The 20,904-nt window shown below is 37.5% G+C and overlaps 1 protein-coding gene across 1 annotated transcript; it reads left to right on the top strand.

Moving 5' to 3' along the window:
* Positions 1-1,299: 1,299 nt before the first annotated feature.
* On the top strand, positions 1,300-5,075 carry LOC114272860 (hyoscyamine 6-dioxygenase). The gene is made up of 4 exons (XM_082887308.1): positions 1,300-1,909; positions 2,923-3,182; positions 3,818-4,136; positions 4,619-5,075. The coding sequence occupies exons 1-4, from the start codon at positions 1,703-1,705 to the stop codon at positions 4,859-4,861; spliced, it is 1,029 nt and encodes a 342-aa protein (XP_082743434.1). The 5' UTR covers positions 1,300-1,702; the 3' UTR covers positions 4,862-5,075.
* Positions 5,076-20,904: the final 15,829 nt, after the last annotated feature.

Below are 20,904 nucleotides of genomic sequence, written 5' to 3'. Positions count from 1 at the left end.
AAAGTAATAGTCTGGGAGGGTCATTGAAAATCATGACAAAGTATAGGGGTAAAAATAAAATAATCTCAATAGAAAATTCATGTTGTTTTAATACTTGATTTTTGAAAAAAACTAATGTTTTTGAATAATAAAAAATAGAATAAGAGACTAATATTTTGAAATGGAGGAAGTACAAAATACATGAAGCACACAACAGTAGGCAATTGGGTCAAAGGTACACTACAAGAACAAGAAACCGTAATCAGGAAATAAGACGGGTTTAGCATATTTGACACCATGAAGTGTCGCCTTAATTTTTAGCAACAATTTTTGTAGTCAATTGCTGACATTTAACATGAAGTGTCACCTTAATCTTTACCATAGTTTTTGTAGTCTATCGGAACAATTTTTTTAACGCCGCAAAATGTCAAATTTCCTATAAAAATAGATAAGCACATTCAAAATAAGTTGGCACATGTCCCCAACATGGGGGAGCATGGACCCATGCCAAAGCACTCATTAAATGTTTATGCCCTCTGCCCTGCTGTCTCTCTAATCCATAATATCTATTCCACCTAGATTGGCACAAAAAGGCAGCTCAATCATTTGCAACACAACCCACAAGTATTGGTTAAAGAGAATTCAACCAACAAGAAAATCAAGAACAGAGGAAAGAAAAGCTCTCAACCCACTAGAGTACAACTCTAAACAATCCGAAAGTTCAGCAACCACATCGAAACAGAGCCATCCAAGCACCTTCAACTGAAACAGAAATACACAGCCAACCTTGAGTTGTGCAAATTCAGCAACTTTCAAAATATAAGATTGTGAACACTTTATGGTACACAAATGTAATCGTGATCATTGTAACATTAATATTCTGTTATGATTGTAACTTTTGTCACATAATATTATAATACATAGATCGATAGGTTTCATTCCCCTAGGGTAACGCTTAAATTTATCCAGTTTGATGCTACGAACTATATATGCCACCCCTGAATTTTACACACCAATTAAGTGAAATCATTAGATTAGAACAATCGATATGTCGTTGATTGAGCTCAACAAGGGTTCAAAATTAAAAGTATGGGATCATTGGAATTTGGGATTGGTTCAATTGTTTGTGTTGAACAGCTCAATAGATACTTACATTCATTTTCTCATGATTTAAGCTTTTGAGACAATTAGTTACTTAATTGAATATCAAACTTGAATTATGCCAAAAGCATCATAAAGAATTTATTGTTTGCTCTGATACCATGTTGAGTTATCAACCATCAAACTTATATAAAAGCTGAAATTATTAGACAGATGAGCAACTTTATTACTTGTATTGTCAACAATACTGCATGACATAGCCATGGAAAAGTAGTTAAAAAACACTTGCTGCCATGCGCTGGATGAACAACATTTCTTCAAATATTGTATTCTGATAGTGCTCTCCTGATGAATCCTGATGTCCAATAAGATTGAGAAATTATGGAATCTAATCCAAGTGATTCCTACCAATAAAAACTTGTCGGTATCTTGGAAAATGAATATGAATTATATTATTTGTCTCCAAAACAAAATGGTTACATCAGGAGTATGTGCTCTTTGTTTGGTTAATTGTATAGTTGTCCTATACAATGCAATCATCTATAAATACCAAATCCATGTTAATCCCAAGAGCATACCATTAAAGTCTTTGTATCCTCAAGCTTGCTTTAGTTTTTAAACAATGGAGGTGTTTTTGTCAACCCGATCAGATCTTAAATCCGTGCCTGATTGCTATGTACTCCCTCCAGATAAACGACCCAAACAACATGATGCTCCCGTTGGCCAAGCCATTCCAGTCATTGATATTCAAAACATTGTTGATCCTGATGATCGTGCTGAGATTGTTCAGCAAATTGTGAAAGCATGCCAGGAATTCGGTTTGTTTCAGGTTCATACTTCCATTTTCTCATGACACCAAGTTATTGAATTCCACAACTAACTAAGCTACTTCTTTTCCATACCTAAGCTTTTAACAATGTATCGAGTTTAGGAGTAATTCAAATCATTTGTCCTGACTGATTCGTGATATGTATCAGTTCATATCTCATTCACGACCCGGTTCACCATCAATTCCACTGGTATATATAAAGTTTTTTTTTTCAACAAATGATATCTTAAAAAAAAAAAAAAATCATGACACTTGATTCTGAATATGTCTTGTTTGATACTTTGAATACAGCTAAACCACAATTTATACCAATACTCTTGATAATCTGGTTTTAAAAAATGTATACAATAAATAATAAAACCATGTTTTTTTCTTTTCTTTTTTTTTTATTATCAGGAAAGGAAAAAAAAAAAAAAGAACTCCATTAATGAAAACCAGCATACATATATAAAACCATGTTGATAACGATATGACACAATAATGTGACGCATAATCCAAACCAGATTGAGATTGTCTCAATTGTATACAGGGTTGTAATAAATGATTTCTGTTAATTGTATTCATGGTTGTAATAAATGGTCTCCGCTACATTATTCAACCGTTATGAAAAAATCACCTCAATATGTAATGACTTTTTCTCAATTTCATATAATGAAAAGTTCATAGGAATATTTTAGGGTTAATTACACTTGGGAAAACTGCAATTAAGTGGAGGGACCAAAAAATAATTGCAAATCAGTGGTGAAGTTTATCAACTCTAATAATTGAAGTGATAAACTTTTCTAGGATTTTGCAATTATTTTTTAGTTTTTGAACTGATTTGCAATTTCCCCATTACACTTTTCACCCATTTAGTTTGACTCAATTTCACTTTAGTCTCCTATAATTTGAATTTAAACAATTTAGTCCTTAGACACAATTTGATCATTCTGTCTAAATTTTTGTTAATTTTATCTTCGTGTGCACTTCTAAATATTAATTATAATTATTGCATATGGTGGAAATGAAAATAGGTGGTGAACCATGGAGTTCCAGGAAAGTTAATGGATGATGCGATGAGTGTGTTAATTGATTTTTTCACCAAGACACCTGCAGAATACAAAGCACAGTTCATCACAGATGCCAGGGATAAGAGTTGTGTTCTGTACACAAGCAATTTGATATATGATGATCACGAAGAGGGTATTCGTTATTGGAGGGACTGTTTTATCCATCACTGTTATCCACTAGAGGATCACATCAAGAATTGGCCTGAAGACCCACCCAAATATCAGTAAACTATTCTCTAATCTCATCCCTTTTCTTCATTTGGCCATTTCTAAAGTATCCCTTTTTTTTTCCTGTTATTTTGGTCTCCACTTCATTCTCACCGCATTAAAAAAAAAAATTTTAAAAAAAAAAAACCCCAAAAATATTTCAATAGTTTGGGATTATTTTTGTCTCTTCTAGATTTTTTCAATTTTTGTATTTTTCATTTTTTTATTATTGATAATCGGGAGTTCGGGTTAGCTTACGCGCACCTCAACTAAATCCTAGGACCCTAAAGTTAACGACTACGTAAACTTCCAGTGGCCTCAAGACTTGAAATGTTTGGTCTTCGTTGATTTTATTATTGGTCTCCTTAATTAGCAAATCCTAAAACTTTTTGAAAAATTAAAAACAAAAAGTCTGTGTATGAGAATAAGCCAACCAAAAAGCAAACCCCAAACGCCCAATAAATGTGTTAAAGTGATCCCCGTCATTAACGTTGTCAATAATTATCGCTAGAATTATGGGGCTTTTTTAAACAAAAAAAAGTCAAATTATGTCAGTAGTCACTTACTTTGCCTTGTGTTGTTTTAGTCTCTCATTTTTAATTGATTCGATTCTAATCTTACAATATAATTTTGGTTTGTGTATAATTTTCAGAGAAGTTATCGGGCCATATTCTGTTGGAGTGAGGAAGGTTCTGATGACTATTTTGGATTTATTATGCGAAGGACTAGGATTAGAACCAGGGTATTTTGCAGGGGGTCATAGCAAAACACAGCTATTGTCAGTGAATCACCACATTCCATGCCCAGACCCAAGTTTGACCTTGGGACATGCCGAACACTCTGACCCCAACCTCATCGCCGCTCTTCATCAGTGTGATGTGCCTGGACTTCAAACCTGCAAGGATGGCCAATGGATCGGTGTCCAGCCCATTCCTCATGCATTTGTTATCATCCCTGGTGTTCAATTCAAGGTACCATTTCTATCCCTTACTCTAAATGTTCAGTTGAACCTGTAGGCATATGCTATTTACCATGTGTAAAACTATGTTCTAGTTTCCGGAATTGTATTTTCTTTTATACAAAAGTGAACTTAGTTTCATTGGACCTTTTTCCGGTACTTAATATGATTCTAAAATTAATTTTTGGTTTGTAAATCTGTCATATAATCACACTTATCTTTTTAACATTGTCATCTTAACTAGGCTTTTATAAATTTTAATTTTGAAAATTTTTTTTGGGCAATAGTTACAATTATTGTAAATAATATTCCATAAACGATGCACGAGTTCGGAATAGAATCTAATATTTTTTTTATTTATAATTTAGTGCACCAATTGGAATGTTTGCATCTATTTGTAAAATTTGTTTTAAATTAATGTAGTTGATGAGTAGTCTAGATTTTGTTTTGATATTCTTGACGTAAAGTGAACCCTTTGTTTGTATTGTATCGTAGCCGATCAGTAATGGTATGTTTTCAAGTCCAAGACACAGAGTGGTGGCAAATACAAAAAAGCATCGCACCACACTTGGTTCTTTTCTTGTTCCGACTGATGACTCACTAACGGAACCCTCAAAAGCTTTGATTAACGAATCGAATCCTCAACGCTACAAACCTTTCACCATGGGAGAATTTATGGCGGGTTGGAGAGGACGACTTGAAGAAGATGTTGGACTGCAACGTTTTGTGATAGAGTAATTTATAACTCCTATCCAATATATCTATGTATTAATGTGTGAGTGAAAAATAAATACATGCATGGATGCATGCATGCATGCTCTGGCACAATTAATGGGTGCAGCCAAACTTGGTTTGATATGTATTATATTCATGTAAAATAGGGTGTGGGAAAATATGTACTAGTACTTGTGATGGAGGGCGGTAATGTATGCTTTTTGTTGTTGTTGTTATTGTTTGTTGTTTCAAAAATGTTCTGGCAATCAATGGCCTTTTTCGTTTGATTAAAGGCAATCAATGGACAACCTAGCTAAGCTTGCTAGCAAGGTCATGTATATTTTTGTTCAATATCTTAGCTAGGGAATGAAGTTCTTGGTTTAATTTACACCAATAAAACAAAACAGAAAAGCAAAACAAAACAAAAACAAAAACAAAAACAAAAAAAAGTTATTGGTCTTAATTTAAAATAAATAAGGCAAAAATTCGCTTTTACTTCTTGTGATTTAACCTAGAAGCACTTTATCTTGTTTTTTAATCATAATCAATTACCCCTCATGTGGTTTTGGCCATTGTTTATCTTACTTGCTTATCATTAATAATTTCATCTATATTGACAAAATGTGACCTAAAACAAGAGTGAACATGAAGAAGAAGAAAAAAAATTCAGTCCGAAGTAAAAATATGATGTTTAATAACAAATTTACCTTCATGTTCATCTTTTTCCCCAAAGCCTATAAACCTAGCTATGTTATTCTCAATAAACCTAACCCGAACCATAAAAAGACAGAGAGTCCAGCCAACCCCAATTTTTACTTCGAAATACGTTTTTAATTTTTTATTTATATTTATAAAAATTTTAAAAATTCAAATAAAAACTTATTTGGTAAATTTTTTATTTATAAATCAGTAGTCTTAGTTTATAAATTAATGTAAACTCAAAAATTGTGTTTCCTTTTTGAGTTTTCAGTCTTTTTTTTTTTTTACCATCCAACACCAGCCACCACCCACCACCATTTTCCACCACCATCTTCTGCCACCACCACCCACCACCGCCTGCCACTACCACTTACCACCCACCTGCCACCACCACCACCCGCCTGCCACCTACTCGCCACCACCACCCACCCCTCGCCACCGCCGCCGCCGCCACCACCACCACTCACTTGCCATCCACCCGCCCCCACCCACCACCCGCCACTACCATCCGCCACCACCACACACCACCAACCTGCCACCACCATCCACCACCAGCCACCTGCCACCCACCCGCTACCCCCACCCACCACCCACCCCCACCACCACCATCACCCACCACCCACCCGCAACCCACCTGTCATCGCCACCCACCACGGTCACCGACCCACCCACCACCACCACCTACCCGCCACCACCCACCACCACCCGCCATCCGCCACTCACCTACCACCACCACTCGCTCGCTACCACCCACCACCCGCCACCGTCACCGTCACCGTTACCGTCACCCACCCACCCACCATCACCACCCACCACCACCCGCCATTCGACACCCACCTGCCACCACTACCCACCACCCGCCACCATGACCACCACCACCCACTCGCTACCACCCACCACCCTCCACCGTCACCCACCCACCAACCACCACCACCCGCCACCAACCGCCATCCGCCACCCACCTATCACCACCACCCACAACCCGCCACCGTCACCCAGCACCACCACCCGCCACCTATCCGCCACCACCACCACCCGCCATCCGTCATCCGCCACCCACCACCACCCACCACCCGCCACCGTCACCCACCCATCACCCACTGTCACCACTTTCCACCACCGTCTTCCGCCGCCACTTGCCATTTCTAACTCTTTTTTATATTTTTAATTTTTTTTAAACATTTTGTCAATTACCAAACGCGTTTGTAATTTATGTTTTTCTAAAAATAAACAAAAATCAGTTTCTAAAATTTTGTAAATATAAACTGAAAACGTAAACGTTATCAAACAGACCCATAGCAAATCATTCTGCCACATCAACTGCATTAGTTTCTTTTAAGTATAGCATTGCCTTCCACACACTCCAACACCGAAGAATTTCAAATTAGCTTTTTTTTAATCAGCAAAAAAGAAAGAGCTTTATTGATGAAAATTCAATGAACAAAACAAGCATTGAAACAAGAACATCAATACAGCTCAGGCTAGTGCAAAAAGTATCATAGAAAACACTCCAATCCCAATTAGGCTAGCACCGAATAGTGAGCAGAATCATATGCAAGCACGCAACCAAGGGATAGATGAGGAACCAATCCAAACTAAAAAACAACAACAAAAACAGGACAATAAAACAGCCCACATCTAACTGCCACCTGTAGTGGTTCAGCAAAGTCCAAGAAAACTTCTTACAAAGAAGTTCTGATTTGCGGCAGCTGAAGGACAAGATCATTCAAACGACCTTAATCACCTAGTACATATATATATATATATATATTTTTGATCGGCAAAAGAAAACTTTATTAATGAACCACATATAGATTACATATGATAGACAACATCAATAAAGAGGAGCTTTGAGCTAGATTAAGCACCATTCCTAGTTGGTGAGAGACCAACAAACATAGCAAAGCAAAGAAACAGCAGCACCCAAGCACCTAATTGACAGCAACCACCTAATTGACAGCAACACAGCACCCAAGCATCACAGCATCACAAAACTAAAATAGACATGCAACAGCAGTTTATTTGTGACCTCCACAACACTAAAGTGAACAAGTAGCACCAGATCAATTCACACTCGTCCATCACAAAGCATCCATGAGGTATTGAAGACAGCATCACAACATCACTGCAGACCTACAAACTGTGCCTCCATCACTGCTGCAAAAATAGAGTTGCTCTGTCTGAAGACCAACAAACATAGCAGAGCAAAGAAACAACAGCACCCAAGCATCACAGCATCAAAAAACTAATGGGTGTACATATATATATATACTAGTGGGTGAGTGTCCACTCGATGGGTGTGCTGTTAAATCTCTAAAATATAAATTTTGATTTTGATTTAAAAATATATATGTTGTATGATGTTCAATTAGTAAAAATGTTGTTTCTCGAATTAGAAGTCATAGGTTCAAGCCCCATTCAGCTCACTATATAATTTCTCCTTTTAAATAGGGTAGAAGGGTATTTTTGAAAAACAAAATATCACATCGTGTCATCTCCATCTCAAGCCTTCACTTTATAATAATAGAAGATATATATATATATATATATATTGGGCTTATAGTTAGGAATTCAAGTATATATCTATAGAAATTGTGTGTAACTAAGAATTTATATCAGGTTAAATAAATAGAAGTTTTAGAAATAATAGGTGATTTAATTAATTTATATGTGTTTAAGTTAAAATTAAGTGTTTAAGGGGGTAAAATGCTCCATCCTTGAACCACAAAGGACGAAAATGAATTTTGCCCTATTTTGAGATTGAAAAGATGATTGAGAATTTATTTTGAGAATGAACTGGATGGATAATGGAATGTCATGTATGGTAATAAAATTGAGAAATGCGATGTGAAAAGAAGAAAAAAAAAAAAAAACTCATGGTATTGCGATTAATAATGCTTAAGTTTTTAACTTTTCTCTTTAATAGTTCTTTATTATACAATAATAACAATATCTGTATAATATATTGAAGAATGCTACATGTACACCCATATCATAAAAAATGTATGAATTTTTGTGATGAAAATTAAAAATAGTTATAGTGTTATGTTGTGATAAATTTATTTATAATGAATTTATGGTGTATACCTCTAAAGTAAATATGAAAATTATGAGTCATTGTAATTATGTTATGAATTGTGTAAATGTTATGAATTATTTGTGATGCAAAATGTTACAAACTATTTTGGTAACAAAAAATTATGGTTCTATTACGTATATTTTGATAACGTGTATATGGTATGCACCTTTTTAAGGGTGCACACCATAAGAACTCTCTAATATATTATGTTCTAAAATATTTTATAAAGAGTGGAATACTTAAGTGTAATAGTGACACAATTTTTATGTGGTTGGTTCATCCGTCAATAAAAAATTATAAATGAAATTAGATTGACAATTATTGTCTTACACTAACTCAGTTATTATTTCTCGCTATAACAATATAAAAGTTATCAGGGATAAATGATACTACCACATATTATTACCGTAATATAAAATATTTAACAAAAATAAGAGTTTATTTACTTCCAATTAATAGCATGAAAAATAACAAGGGTTAATTGCATGAACATCCATTACTTTTAAATTTAACCTTACTTGTCTTACTGTTAAAATCTGTCTTTATATGTTTTTTAACCCCCCAATAATCGAATCCTAGATCCGTCCCTGATTAAGAGATTGTTTGTGGAATGAAATAAAAACTTTAGTTTTGATTGATAAATTTTAAGTTGTGAAAGCTTATTTTAAGATGAAAATTGTATTTTTTCATTACACCTTGAAAGTTGATATGGTTATTATAAAACACAAACAAATTTTTGAAATTTGATAACACATCTATTATTAAATTTTATTCTAAAATATTATTAAAAAATTCATTTCCTAGTTTAAGAACAACTTTTTCATTTACTTTCTCCATCAAACTCCCTATTTTTTCTTTGTTTTATTAAAATAATATTTTTTAATTACTTCTAAATTTAAATATTTTTTTAATGATAAAATAATGAAAAGCTAACCAAACACCAGCAGCACAGCAACACAGCAGAGCAAAACAAATAAGAGAGGTCAACCGGGCAGTCAACCAGTTAGGTCATTTTTGGGCATTTTTCTTCTTCAACTACATTAGTTTAGAGAATTGTTTAGGGGAGCTGCTAGAGATGTATAAAGTAATTTCAATCCCTTAAAATAGGTAAAATGTGGATTTAGGAAGATTACTGGGGATGCTCTAGGAAAACATTTTACTAAAAGCTTTTTTGGATAATTATGTGTAAAAGGCCCCTTTCAAAAATTTGCCCAATTTGGGGCGGCGCTGGTCCCATTTATGTTTTATTTTTTAAGTCTTAAATAACATTTTTAAAAAATAAAAATAAAAAAGCAATTGGTCAAATTTTTTTTTTTTAATATCTAAGCTCATGATAAGATATTATTTGTCTTCATTATTTTCTCAAAGAAATTCTAACCATCATCCATCGGGCGTTGGTTAAGGTTGAAAAATAAATAAAATTTGCATTAAAATGTATCATCTTATTGGTAAGACTTAATAAATACATGGGAAAGAAGACCCGTGATATCAAATCATAGGATTGTAGTAGATTCAAACTATATTCTTAGGCGTCATTTGAGAAATAATATTTTCAGTTTAAAAGTCAAAAAATTATTAAAAAAATTAAAAAGTTTATAACTTATATCAAAAAATTAAAATTTTTTTTTTCTTTTCATTTTTTGTACATTTTTTCATAAAAAATTAAAAAATCATTTTAAATATACAAATTTTTTTACCTTATAATTTAGCTAAAAAATTAAAAAATTACTAAAATAGCAAGTTCTCAAACAAGACTTTAGTGCTAAAATTATATTCTTAGTAGTAAAATTATATTCTTAACGGACGTCCTTAAAGCGGTGGTTAGCAAGACCCATTTCTTAATGATTTCTTTCGATAAGAAATTAACTATGACTATCTACATAGGCACTAATACAAAACAATAACAAAAAAATAAAGATAAAATTTAGAATTTTCTAAAATAAAAGAAAAATGAATAATAGAACTGATGTTGCTAAAATCCATCTAATTTGATCTTGACCGTGACTTGTCATAGAAGGAGAGAAAAAATGAGCCTAGATGGACACTAGTCTGGTGGCGGTCAAGACCCCTCCGATAACCAAGTTTATGTACGTGCACGAAATAATTTTCCTCGTATGATCCTGTTGATCAAGTTTGTACTCCTCCAAACAACGTTGCTTTGCTACCTGAAAACACAAACGTGAGTTAACCAGCGGGTGTGTACCAGAAACCCCTCCGATGCCTAAGTCAGCAACAAAACAATAGACAATAAGCTCTGTGTATTCTAGAGTAAGAATTAGGATACTTGTCCATAGGTCTAGTCATGAGCTTTTATAGACTTTACTTTGGCACAATCCTAATAGGATTCCAACTCTCCCTATGAGAGTCCTCCTAGCAATCACACACCCTACTCACTACCAACCAAGTGAGATAGTTTTGCACAATCCTAGTAGAACTTTACTCTCCTTAGCAAAGTCCTCCTAGGAGTCATACTCCTACTCATTACCAACCAAGTGAGATGGTTTGCACAATCCCAGTAGGACTCTAACTCTCCTTAGAGTCTCATCACTGCAAGCCAAGTGAGATGGCTGAACCCTTTACCTCGGTTATACATTTCTGACCGAACTGCCTTATCTCGGTCCCCTGCCATTCGGACCGTGTGATCGAAAGCTAATCTATCGAATGCCATCCTGCCGAGCTATACACAGCTCGGCCCTTGCCATTGATGTTACTTCCTTTACCTCGGCTAACATCGCGGTCAACCAGGTTATTTCAGCTCAGTGATACTTTAAGCACCACTATCAGTCTTGACTCTGAGATGACGCCCTACAGAGCTATCCTTTAGCTCGGTTCTCCCCCCTACTGATACCTCGGTTTTGTTTGTTTAGACCGAGCTAACTGCAACAGTCTCCGACCGAACTAATAAGGACGAGGTCCAACTTGCGAAGCCCAAAGACGTCGGCCCATAATTCGGCCCAAATCCGTAATATGAGATGTTTTCTTGGCTTAAGACCGAGCTACACCAGTCCTTATCTCGGCCCATTGCGCAGCCCAACTTCCAAAGAAGACTTTCCTAGCTCAGCTCAATTTGCTTATAAATTACCCTCTCAATTGCCCCTTAATTCCATCTGCGTAGCATGATTGGGATTACTCTCCTCTAGCCGAGCTAAAAACGCTTAACTCTGCTGAACTAGAGAAGTTTGTTCGATCTCACAACTCGTTCATTCCCAACAAGTCTGGTCAGTTGCTCAGCACGTCATTCCACTAATCTGGCATGTCTGATACAACGTTATCCCACGGATAGGTGGCGTGCCCCTATTAGCCCCGTTCTCCTATTACAGTCGTAATGCCAAAAATTTGAATAGCCCTGCTTTTTTGCCTTCATCATATATATCTTTCGAATTTGCAATCGTATGGCCAGTTGTTCTTTCTGTGTCTCACTGAGTAGACTAACTCGGTTTATACTAACCCCGTCAACCTGCTTTGGCCGAGATAACTATCTCGGTCTAGGAATTCAAAAATTTGTTGGTCAAACCTGCCAACCTGCTTTGGCCGAGGTAACCATCATCCCGACCAAAGAGTTCAAAATTTGTTGGTCAAACCTACCAACCTACTTTAGCCGAGGTAACCATTATCCCAGCCAAAGAGTTTCAAAAAATTTTATTGGTCATACCTGTCAACCTGCTTTGGCCGAGGTAACCATCATCCCGGCCAAAGAGTTCCAAAAATTTTGTTGGTCATACCTGCCAACCTACTTTGGCCGAGGTAACCATCATCCCGGCCAAAGAGTTCAAAATTTGTTTGTCATACCAGCCGACCTGCTTTGGCCGAGGTAACCATCATCCCGGCCAAAGAGTTCAACAAATTTTGTTGGTCATACCTGCCAACCTGCTTTGGCCAAGGTAACCATCATCCCGGCCAAAGAGTTCCAAAAATTGTGTTGGTCATACCTGCCAACCTGCTTTGGCCGAGGTAACCATCATCCCGGCCAAAGAGTTCAAAAATTTGTTGGTCAAACCTGCCAACTTCCTACAGCCTAGATCTTCATCTCGACTTAGGAGAGCTAAATGTTGGTTATTATTGCCAACCTCTTCAGCTAGCCCAGATCCTAATCCTAGCTGAAGAGAGCTCAAAGTTGGTTATTCCGGCCAACTCGGAGCAAAGTGTTTGGTTTTTCCAGCCAAACGTTCTGCAGCCTGGATCCTTATCATCGGCTTAAGAGAAGTGTTAGTTTTTCCAGCCAACCTCGTCAGCCCAGATCCTAATCCTAGCTGAAGAGAGCTCAAAGTTGGTTATTCCGACCAACTCTAAGCGAAATGTTTGGTTTTTCCAACCAAACGTCTTGCAGCCTGGATCCTCATCCTCGACTTAGGAGAAGTGTTGGTTTTTCCAGCCAACCTCTTCTGTTACCCCCAATCGGGCAAAGACTTTTCAGAAATAGTTGGTCAAACCTGTCAACCCACTTTGTCCCTATTTGGGCAAAGATTTTTGCGCGGTCGATCCTACTTGTCAACCATGTTATCTTTTGCCAAAGGTGTTTTGTCCGACATCGCTATTGTGCCAGACTTTGCCTTGGTGCGCGCCCCATCTTCCTCTACCCTGATGTGTTGGTGCACTCTCTTCATCAGGGCCTCCATAGTAAGGGACATCATCATTGTCATTGAATCCCTTAACTCAGTTCACAATATTCTACTTCAGTCAATTTTACACCATCAAATAGATACTGCTCGTCTTCTATATCATCTCTGAGCTCCTTCAGTTTCTTCAAATACTCTTGCCTTGAAACTTTCCTTATAGCTCCAATGCCATCTTTCTCCAAAGCATTAGATCGCTGAACAGCTTCTTCTTCCTCCCTCTGTGTTAATTTTGGCTCAGCTAGCTTCCTTGTTGCTGCTGCATCCCGCTCTTTGGTTACATAATTGTTCTTCCTCCAACTCAGAACCATCATCATCATCCCGAGAAGTCTGTCTTTTAACTTCTTCTGCACTGCTCTTCTTTTTCTTTAAATCTTCATTCTCTGTCTTCGTCTTTTCGACTTTCTCTGCTTCGAATCCTCCTCCTCTGTCTCTAACTTCTTTTTTCTTCCCTTTGCCTTTTATCTGGCTCTTCATAGACTCTATGTTAGTCGTCATTCTTCTTATTACTTTGTCTTGCTCCCTTACGCGATCTTCGAGAACCTAAGGATCCATCTTCCACCTCTGTCTATCAGGGCTTTGAGAGCAGTGTGGACTTGAGCCCTATCTTTCTCTTGTTTCTCTCCGCGGATTCCTTTGCTGGGGATCTAATTCCGCCATGGGTGGGATAGAAGGTAAACCTTCGCGCCACCCATCCCCTTCCGGTGTTTGCCCATCAATAGCAGATTGCGGCAAGTCTTCATTATGCGCCATTGTTTTCGACTAGAGAGGAAAACTTGATCAAGAGGTTTTGCTCTTTGTGAAAATTCCCACAGACAGCGCCAATTGTACGAGCACGAAATAATTCTTCTCGTATGATCCTATTGATCAAGTTTGCACTCCTCCAAACAATATTGTTTTGCTACCTGAAAACACAAACGTGAGCTAACCGGCGGGTGTGTGCCGAAAACCTCTCCGATGCCTAAGTCAGCAACAAAACAATAGACAATAAGCTCTATGTATTCTAGAGTAAAAATTGGGATACCTGTCCATAGGTCTAGTCATGAGCTTTTATAGACTTTACTTTGGCACAATCCTAGTAGGATTCCAACTCTCCCTATGAGAGTCCTCCTAGGAATCACACACCCTACTCACTACCAACCAAGTGAGATGGTTTTGCACAATCCTAGTAGAACTCTACTCTCCTTAGCAAAGTCCTCCTAGGAGTCATACTCCTACTCACTACCAACCAAGTGAGATGGTTTGCACAATCCAGTAGGACTCTAACTCTCCTTAGCAGAGTCCTACTAGGAGTCTCATCACTACAAGCCAAGTGAGATGGCTGAACCCTTTACCTCGGTTATACATTTCTGACCGAACTGCCTTATCTCGGTCCCCTGCCATTCGAACCGTGTGATCGAAAGCTAATCTATCGAAGGCCACCCTGCCGAGCTATGTACAGCTCGGCCCTCGCCATTGATGTTACTTCCTTTACCTCGGCTGACATCGCGGTCAACCAAGTTATTTCAGTTCAGTGATACTTTAAGCACCACTATCAGTCTTGACACTGAGATAACGCCCTACAGAGCTATCCTTTAGCTCGGTTCTCTCTCCACTAATACCTCGGTTTTGTCTGTTTAGACCGAGCTAACTGCAGCAGTCTCTGACCGAACTAATAAGGACGAGGTCCAACTTGCGAAGCCCAAAGACGTCAGCCCATAGTTCGGCCCAAATCCGTAATATGAGATGTTTTCTTGGCCTAAGACCGAGTTACACCAGCTCTTATCTCAGTCCGTTGTGCGGTCCAACTTTCAAAAAAGACTTTCTTCGCTTGGCCCAATTTACTTACAAATTACTCTCTCAATTTACTAGGAATACAATAAACTAGAGTGATGAGAAGAGATTACGATTTAAAATATGACTTATATTGTGTCTATCCTACATTGACCTTCTATAGAGTATCTAATATGTGTCATTTAAGTGTAGTAGACTCCATAAAATGTGTCGCGCATTTATGATTGGGCTGAGCCCAAAGGTCCTGCTAACCTAATTAATTATATATATCAAAAACCATGAATGTACCTAGGTGGTTTCATGTATAGCTAAGGAGTCTTTGTAAGTAGAGAACATCTGCATCTAGACATAACCACGACTTCATTCTAAAGGGACTAAATATTAACATTGTATTTGATTGAGAGATTTAGAGGGAGATTTTAAAAGAAAAGAAAAAAAAAGGTGAAATATTAATAAAATATATTTCACCTAATAAAATTATTTTTATAAAATTAAAAAATCATCCTATTATATATTTTATAAATATTCATAAATATAAAATTAATAATAAATTAGAAAAATCGGAGGGGGCTTGGACCCCTCCCGACCCTATACAGTTCCGCCCCTAGGCCCATCAACATTTTCACAGAAAAATTTTAGTTTATCACATTCTTGTGAAGAGTTGAAAAATTCTCTTTCTCTCAACTCATCACAAAGAGAAATTTATCTATAACTAGTTAAAATTTCTCTAATATTATTATTAAGGGACCTTAAGTAATAAGAAAAAACATATTGGATCCCTTCTACTATACAAAATTAGAGAGGGATATTTCATTAATTTTTCCAAATATTAAGTACGTAAATTTAGATAAATATCATGAATTATACTTACATTTTTCATACTCTATTTTTCAATACATAAAAATGTATTTAAAACAAAATAAGCAAATATATTATTATAAGATTAATAATATCTAAAACGGTTAGCCTTGTCAAGAAGATCATATCATATCAGGATTTTAATAATTACAAAATATGTCAAATTGTAAATTAAAATAGCAAAAGAAAGGGAGAGGTTTATAAACAACAATAGAATAAATTACTAATAGATCATAATAATTGAACTTAATTCTAATTTAATTGTATTAAAAATAAGTTTTAGTAAAATTATCTCTAAAAATTGACAATTAGTAACTTTTTTTTTGTTAAAGTTATTATAAATTGTGCTAAAACTTATAATTAGTGAAGTTTTTTTATGACAAATTTTTTAAACTGTTGCTAAAAGTTAAAAATTAGTGATTCTTTTGTGGCGATTTTATTAAACTGTCGCTAAAACTTATAATCAGTGATATTTTTTGTGACAAAATTTTTAAATTGTCACTGCAAATTAATAATTAGTAACATTTTTTTAATAATGGTTAATAAAAAAACACATTCTAAGGCCTATTGGATAATAAATTCATCTATTAATACTTACATGTAAATCTATACAATCTGTGGGTCTTAATCTTCCTTTTCATTGGCAAAAAGCAAATCGTAATTGATGTAAACCAGCAAAGTACATACTTTCTCCATTCCAAAATATTGGTCTCTTTTGAGAAATTTAAATTTTCTTTTTTTGTAGTACAATTATTATATTTCAAAAATATTAAATTTTCAAAAGTACCCTTTGATTTAAAATTAAAATAGTATAATTTTTTTTGAGAATATCAATTATCGTAATTATACCTTTAGTGTATACTAATATTAATAAATTTAAAAGAGGGGCAAAATAGGAAATTCATGTTGTTTTAATACTTGATTTTTGAAAAGAAACTAATATTTTTGAATAAAAATAAATAAAATGAAGAACTAATAATTTGAAACGGAGAGAGTACAAAATACATGAAGCATACAAGAGCAGGCGATTGCGTCAAAGGTACACTACAAGAACAAGAAGCTGTAATGAGGAAATGAGACCGGTTTAGCATATTTGACGCCATAAAGTGTCGCCTTAAGTTTTAGCAACAGTTTTTGTAGTCAATTGCTGACATTTAACATGAAGTGTCACCTTAATCTTTGCCATAGTTTTTGTAGTCTATTGGAACAATTTTTTTTAACGCCGCAAAATGTCGAATTTCCTATAATAATAGATAAGCACATTCAAAAAAAAGTTGGCAGACGTCCCCAACATGGGGCACCATGGACCCATGCCAAAACACTCTGCTCTGCTGTCTCTCTAATCCATCATATAAAATATTGAGTCCCACCATCTTTACATAAAAAACAAATTAAGTCTCGTTTGGTAAATGTTTTGGATTAAAAAAGTATAAAAAGACAAAATAAACTATATAAGCTAATAAAATAAAATGATACATCTAAACCATAATCAATATACTTTTTCGCTCACAAAAGCTAAAAAAGTCCAAAAACAAAAACCAAATGAGGCTAAAAAAGTCTCAATACAAAAAAGTTGACTACCGTAACCAATGCCAAATGAAACTTAATAAAGACAAAACAGGAAAGTGCTATAAGCATCAAAGCAACCTTTCTATTCCAACTAGGTTGTCACAAAAAGGCAGCTCAATCATTTGCAGCATAACCCACAAGTATTGGTTAAAGAGAATTCAACCAACAAGAAAATCAAGAACAGAGGAAAGAAAAGCTCTCAACCCACTAGAGTACAACTCTAAACAATCCGAAAGTTCAGCAACCACATCGAAACAGAGCCATCCAAGAACCTTCAACCAAAACAGAAATACACAGCCAGCCTTGAGTTGTGCAAATTCAGCAACTTTCAAAATATAAGATAGTGAACACTTTATGGTACACAAATGTGATCACGATCATTGTAACGTGTGTTTGGTAACGTTTACGTTTTCAGTTTATATTTACAAAAATTTTATAAACTGGTTTTTGTTTATTTTTTGTTTATTTTTAGAAAAACATAAACTACAAATGCGTTTGGTAATTTATAAAATGTTTAAAAAAATTTAAAAATATAAAAAGGAGTGAGAAATGACAAGTGGTGGCAAGTGGCGGCGGAAGACGGTGGTGAAAAGTGGTGACGGTGGGTGGTGGTTAGCTGGTGGTGGTGGGTGGTGGCGGCTGGGTGGGTGGGTGGGTGACGGTGGCGGGTGGTAGTTAGTGGAAGGTGTGGATGGTGATGGCAGGTGGGTGGCGGATGGCGGGTGGTGGTGGGTGGTGGGTGGTGAGTGGCCGATGGCGGGTGGTGGTGGGTGGCGGGTAGGTGGCGGGTGGTGGTGGTAGTGGGTGGGTGGTGGGTGATAGCGAGTGGGTGGTGGTGGCGGTGGTGGTGGCGGGTGATGGTGGGTGGGTGGGTGGGTGGGTGACAGTGGCGGGTGATGGTAGCAAATGAGTGGCGGATGGTGGGTGGTGGCGGGTAGGTGGCGGGTGGTGGTGGTGGTGGTGGGTGGGTGGGTGACGGTGGCGGGTGGTAGTGAGTGGGTGGTGGTGGTGGTGGCGGTGGCGGTGGCGGGCGGGTGGTGGTGGCAGGTGGGTGGCGGGTGGTGGTGGTCGTGGGTGGGTGAGTGACGGTGGCGGGTGGTAGGTGGTAGCGAATGGGTGGTGGTGGTGGTGGTGGGTGGTGGGTGGTGGTAGTAGGTGGGTGGTGGGTGATGGTGATGGTAGTGGTGGTGGTGGTGGCGAGTGGGTGGCAGGTGACTGGTGGTGGCAGGTAGTGAATGGTGGTGGCAGGTGAGTGGTGCGTGGTGGTGGCAAGTAAGTGGCGGGTGGTGGTGGCGAACGGTGAATGGTAGTGGCAGGTGGTGGGTGGTGGCGGGTGGATGACAAGTGGGCGGTGGTGGTGGTGGTAGGTGGATGAGTGGTGGTAGCGGGTGGATGACAAGTAGGTGGTGGCGGCGAGGGATGGGTGGTGGTGGCGAGTGAGTGGCAGGTGGGTGGTGGTGGCGGGTGGTGGCAGGTGGGTGGTGAGTGGTGGTGGAGGGTGGGTGGTAGTGGCGGAAGACGATGATGGAAAATGGTGGTGGGTGGTGGCTAATGTTGGGTGATAAAAAAAAAAAAATTAAAAACTCAAAATGGAAACACATTTTTTGTGTTTTCATTTTTTGGCCAAATTTATAAACTGAGACCACTGATTTATAAATAAAAAATTTTACCAAACAAGTTTTTATTTGAGTTTTTTAAATTTCTGTAAATATAAACAGAAAACTGAAAACGTAAGTGTTACCAAACGGCACCTAATATTCTGTTAAATTCATAACTTTCATCGCATAATAGTATAATAGATAGATACATAGGTTTCATTCCCCTAGGGTAAGGCTTAAATTTATCCAGTTTGATGCTACAAACTATATATGCCACCCCTGAATTTTACACATTAATTAAGTGAAATCATTAGATTAGAACAATCGATATTGAGATCGTCAAGGGTTCAAAATTGAAAGTATGGGATCATTGGAATTTGGGATTGGTTCAATTGTTTGTGTTGAACAGCTCAATAGATTTTTACATTCATTTTCTCATGATTTAAGCTTTTGAAACAATTAGTTACTGTGTGAGTGATTTTCCGATCACACTGCCCAACTCAGTATTCAGCAGGAAAGCACTGGTAGAATAGATGACACCTGGCTCACCTGTAACAGAAAGAGAAGATTCTGGCGGTGGTTCGTCCACCCGGGGGCACTCCGACGATCAAGTTAGTATATCTCTCAAAGATAATCAATAGTGCTAAACTCACTGTTCAAAATATAAATTACGTACCTTAGACCCATGGGGGTGCCTCTCTTTTATAATTAGCTCAATCCTTGTCCCACTAGAAGCCTAACTTCAATGGACTCTTGCTCAGTGCTTATCTTGGACTTTCCAAGAGATAAAGATAAACTCCCTAAGAGTGTTATCCTTATCCATGCTAAAGTCCTTCATCATTCTAGGACTCTTGTCCCTTATCCGCTTATCTCGAATTCCGATATCTTCGGAGATAACCTCGGCCTTGCCGAGATAACCTCGGCGTCATGACCTGGACACGTGGCACCTCGGCTGACACGTCGGCATCACCTTGGCCACGTGTTGGTACTCAGAAAATATATCCCCACAACTGCCCCCTAGGTTCTATTACCTCGGCATTCTGAGGTGATGTAACCTATATCGATACTTCCTGCCAGTACATCGGCTTAAGCCAAGTTCATCACTATAGGCCGATATGTCTTCTTAAAGATCAAGAATTCCAAAAGCTCTTCTCACGCATATGAGCTGTCGTGCACAACAACTCAACCATTCCTAGCCACGTACTTTACTCTTACTAGATCATCTTTGTGACGCTCTTCTAAATCGTCTCGCGCATGCGTGCGCCGTCTGAAGCTCACGTTGTTTTAGGTGCATTAATTTTGTTTGCCGCCGTTTCAAGTTTTAACAAAAAAAAATTTTCCTCTTTTCGTCGTTTCACTTTTTTGTTCAATCCTTTAGCTTTTTCTCTCTGTAGCTCTTTTCCTCAAATCTGCCATTGCTCAAGCTTTCTGAGTTCTGCAACTTGCTTCATTTACCACCTCCAGCATGATTTCCACCGATCTTCTGCCTCTGCAACCATCGTCAAACTTCGGCAAATCCCATTCCGGTCGCCCTCTTTTTGGTAAGCCATTGTTTCTCCTGGTTCTTATTTCTTGTTGCTTTTCAAGAAATTCTGCTTCATCATTAGTTGCCATTATTATTTTACTCAAGCAATTGATTTATGAATCATGTATCTGAGTGTGTTTATTTCACGATTTTGCTCTTGTTCACGTCTTGAATACTGTAGACACCCCATTTTTGACCGACCTTAAGACTCGGATATCACCAACTGAGCACTCGGTGATGTTGCATATTGTGCTCGTTTTGAGCTTGCGAAGTCTCGGCTGCGAGCCTTGCCTCCGGACTTCAGGGCTCTTTTGTGCTTTGTCTCGGTTTGCGAACCAAGTCCTATTTTCTCT

The sequence above is a fragment of the Camellia sinensis genome, chromosome 1, assembly GCF_055761805.1.
Source record: "Camellia sinensis isolate YWXY chromosome 1, ASM5576180v1, whole genome shotgun sequence".
Taxonomy (NCBI): Eukaryota; Viridiplantae; Streptophyta; class Magnoliopsida; order Ericales; family Theaceae; genus Camellia; species Camellia sinensis.
Note: the sequence above shows the minus strand (reverse complement) of the source record. Positions and strands in the feature narration are given on the sequence as shown.

Excerpts from the sequence above, each read along its gene's own strand:
- LOC114272860 (XM_082887308.1), top strand. The coding sequence starts at position 1,703 with ATGGAGGTGTTTTTGTCAACCCGATCAGATCTTAAATCCGTGCCTGAT. Across the intron at positions 3,183-3,817 it reads GAAGACCCACCCAAATATCA|AGAAGTTATCGGGCCATATT; the intron begins GTAAACTATTCT and ends TATAATTTTCAG. Across the intron at positions 4,137-4,618 it reads TCCCTGGTGTTCAATTCAAG|CCGATCAGTAATGGTATGTT; the intron begins GTACCATTTCTA and ends ATTGTATCGTAG.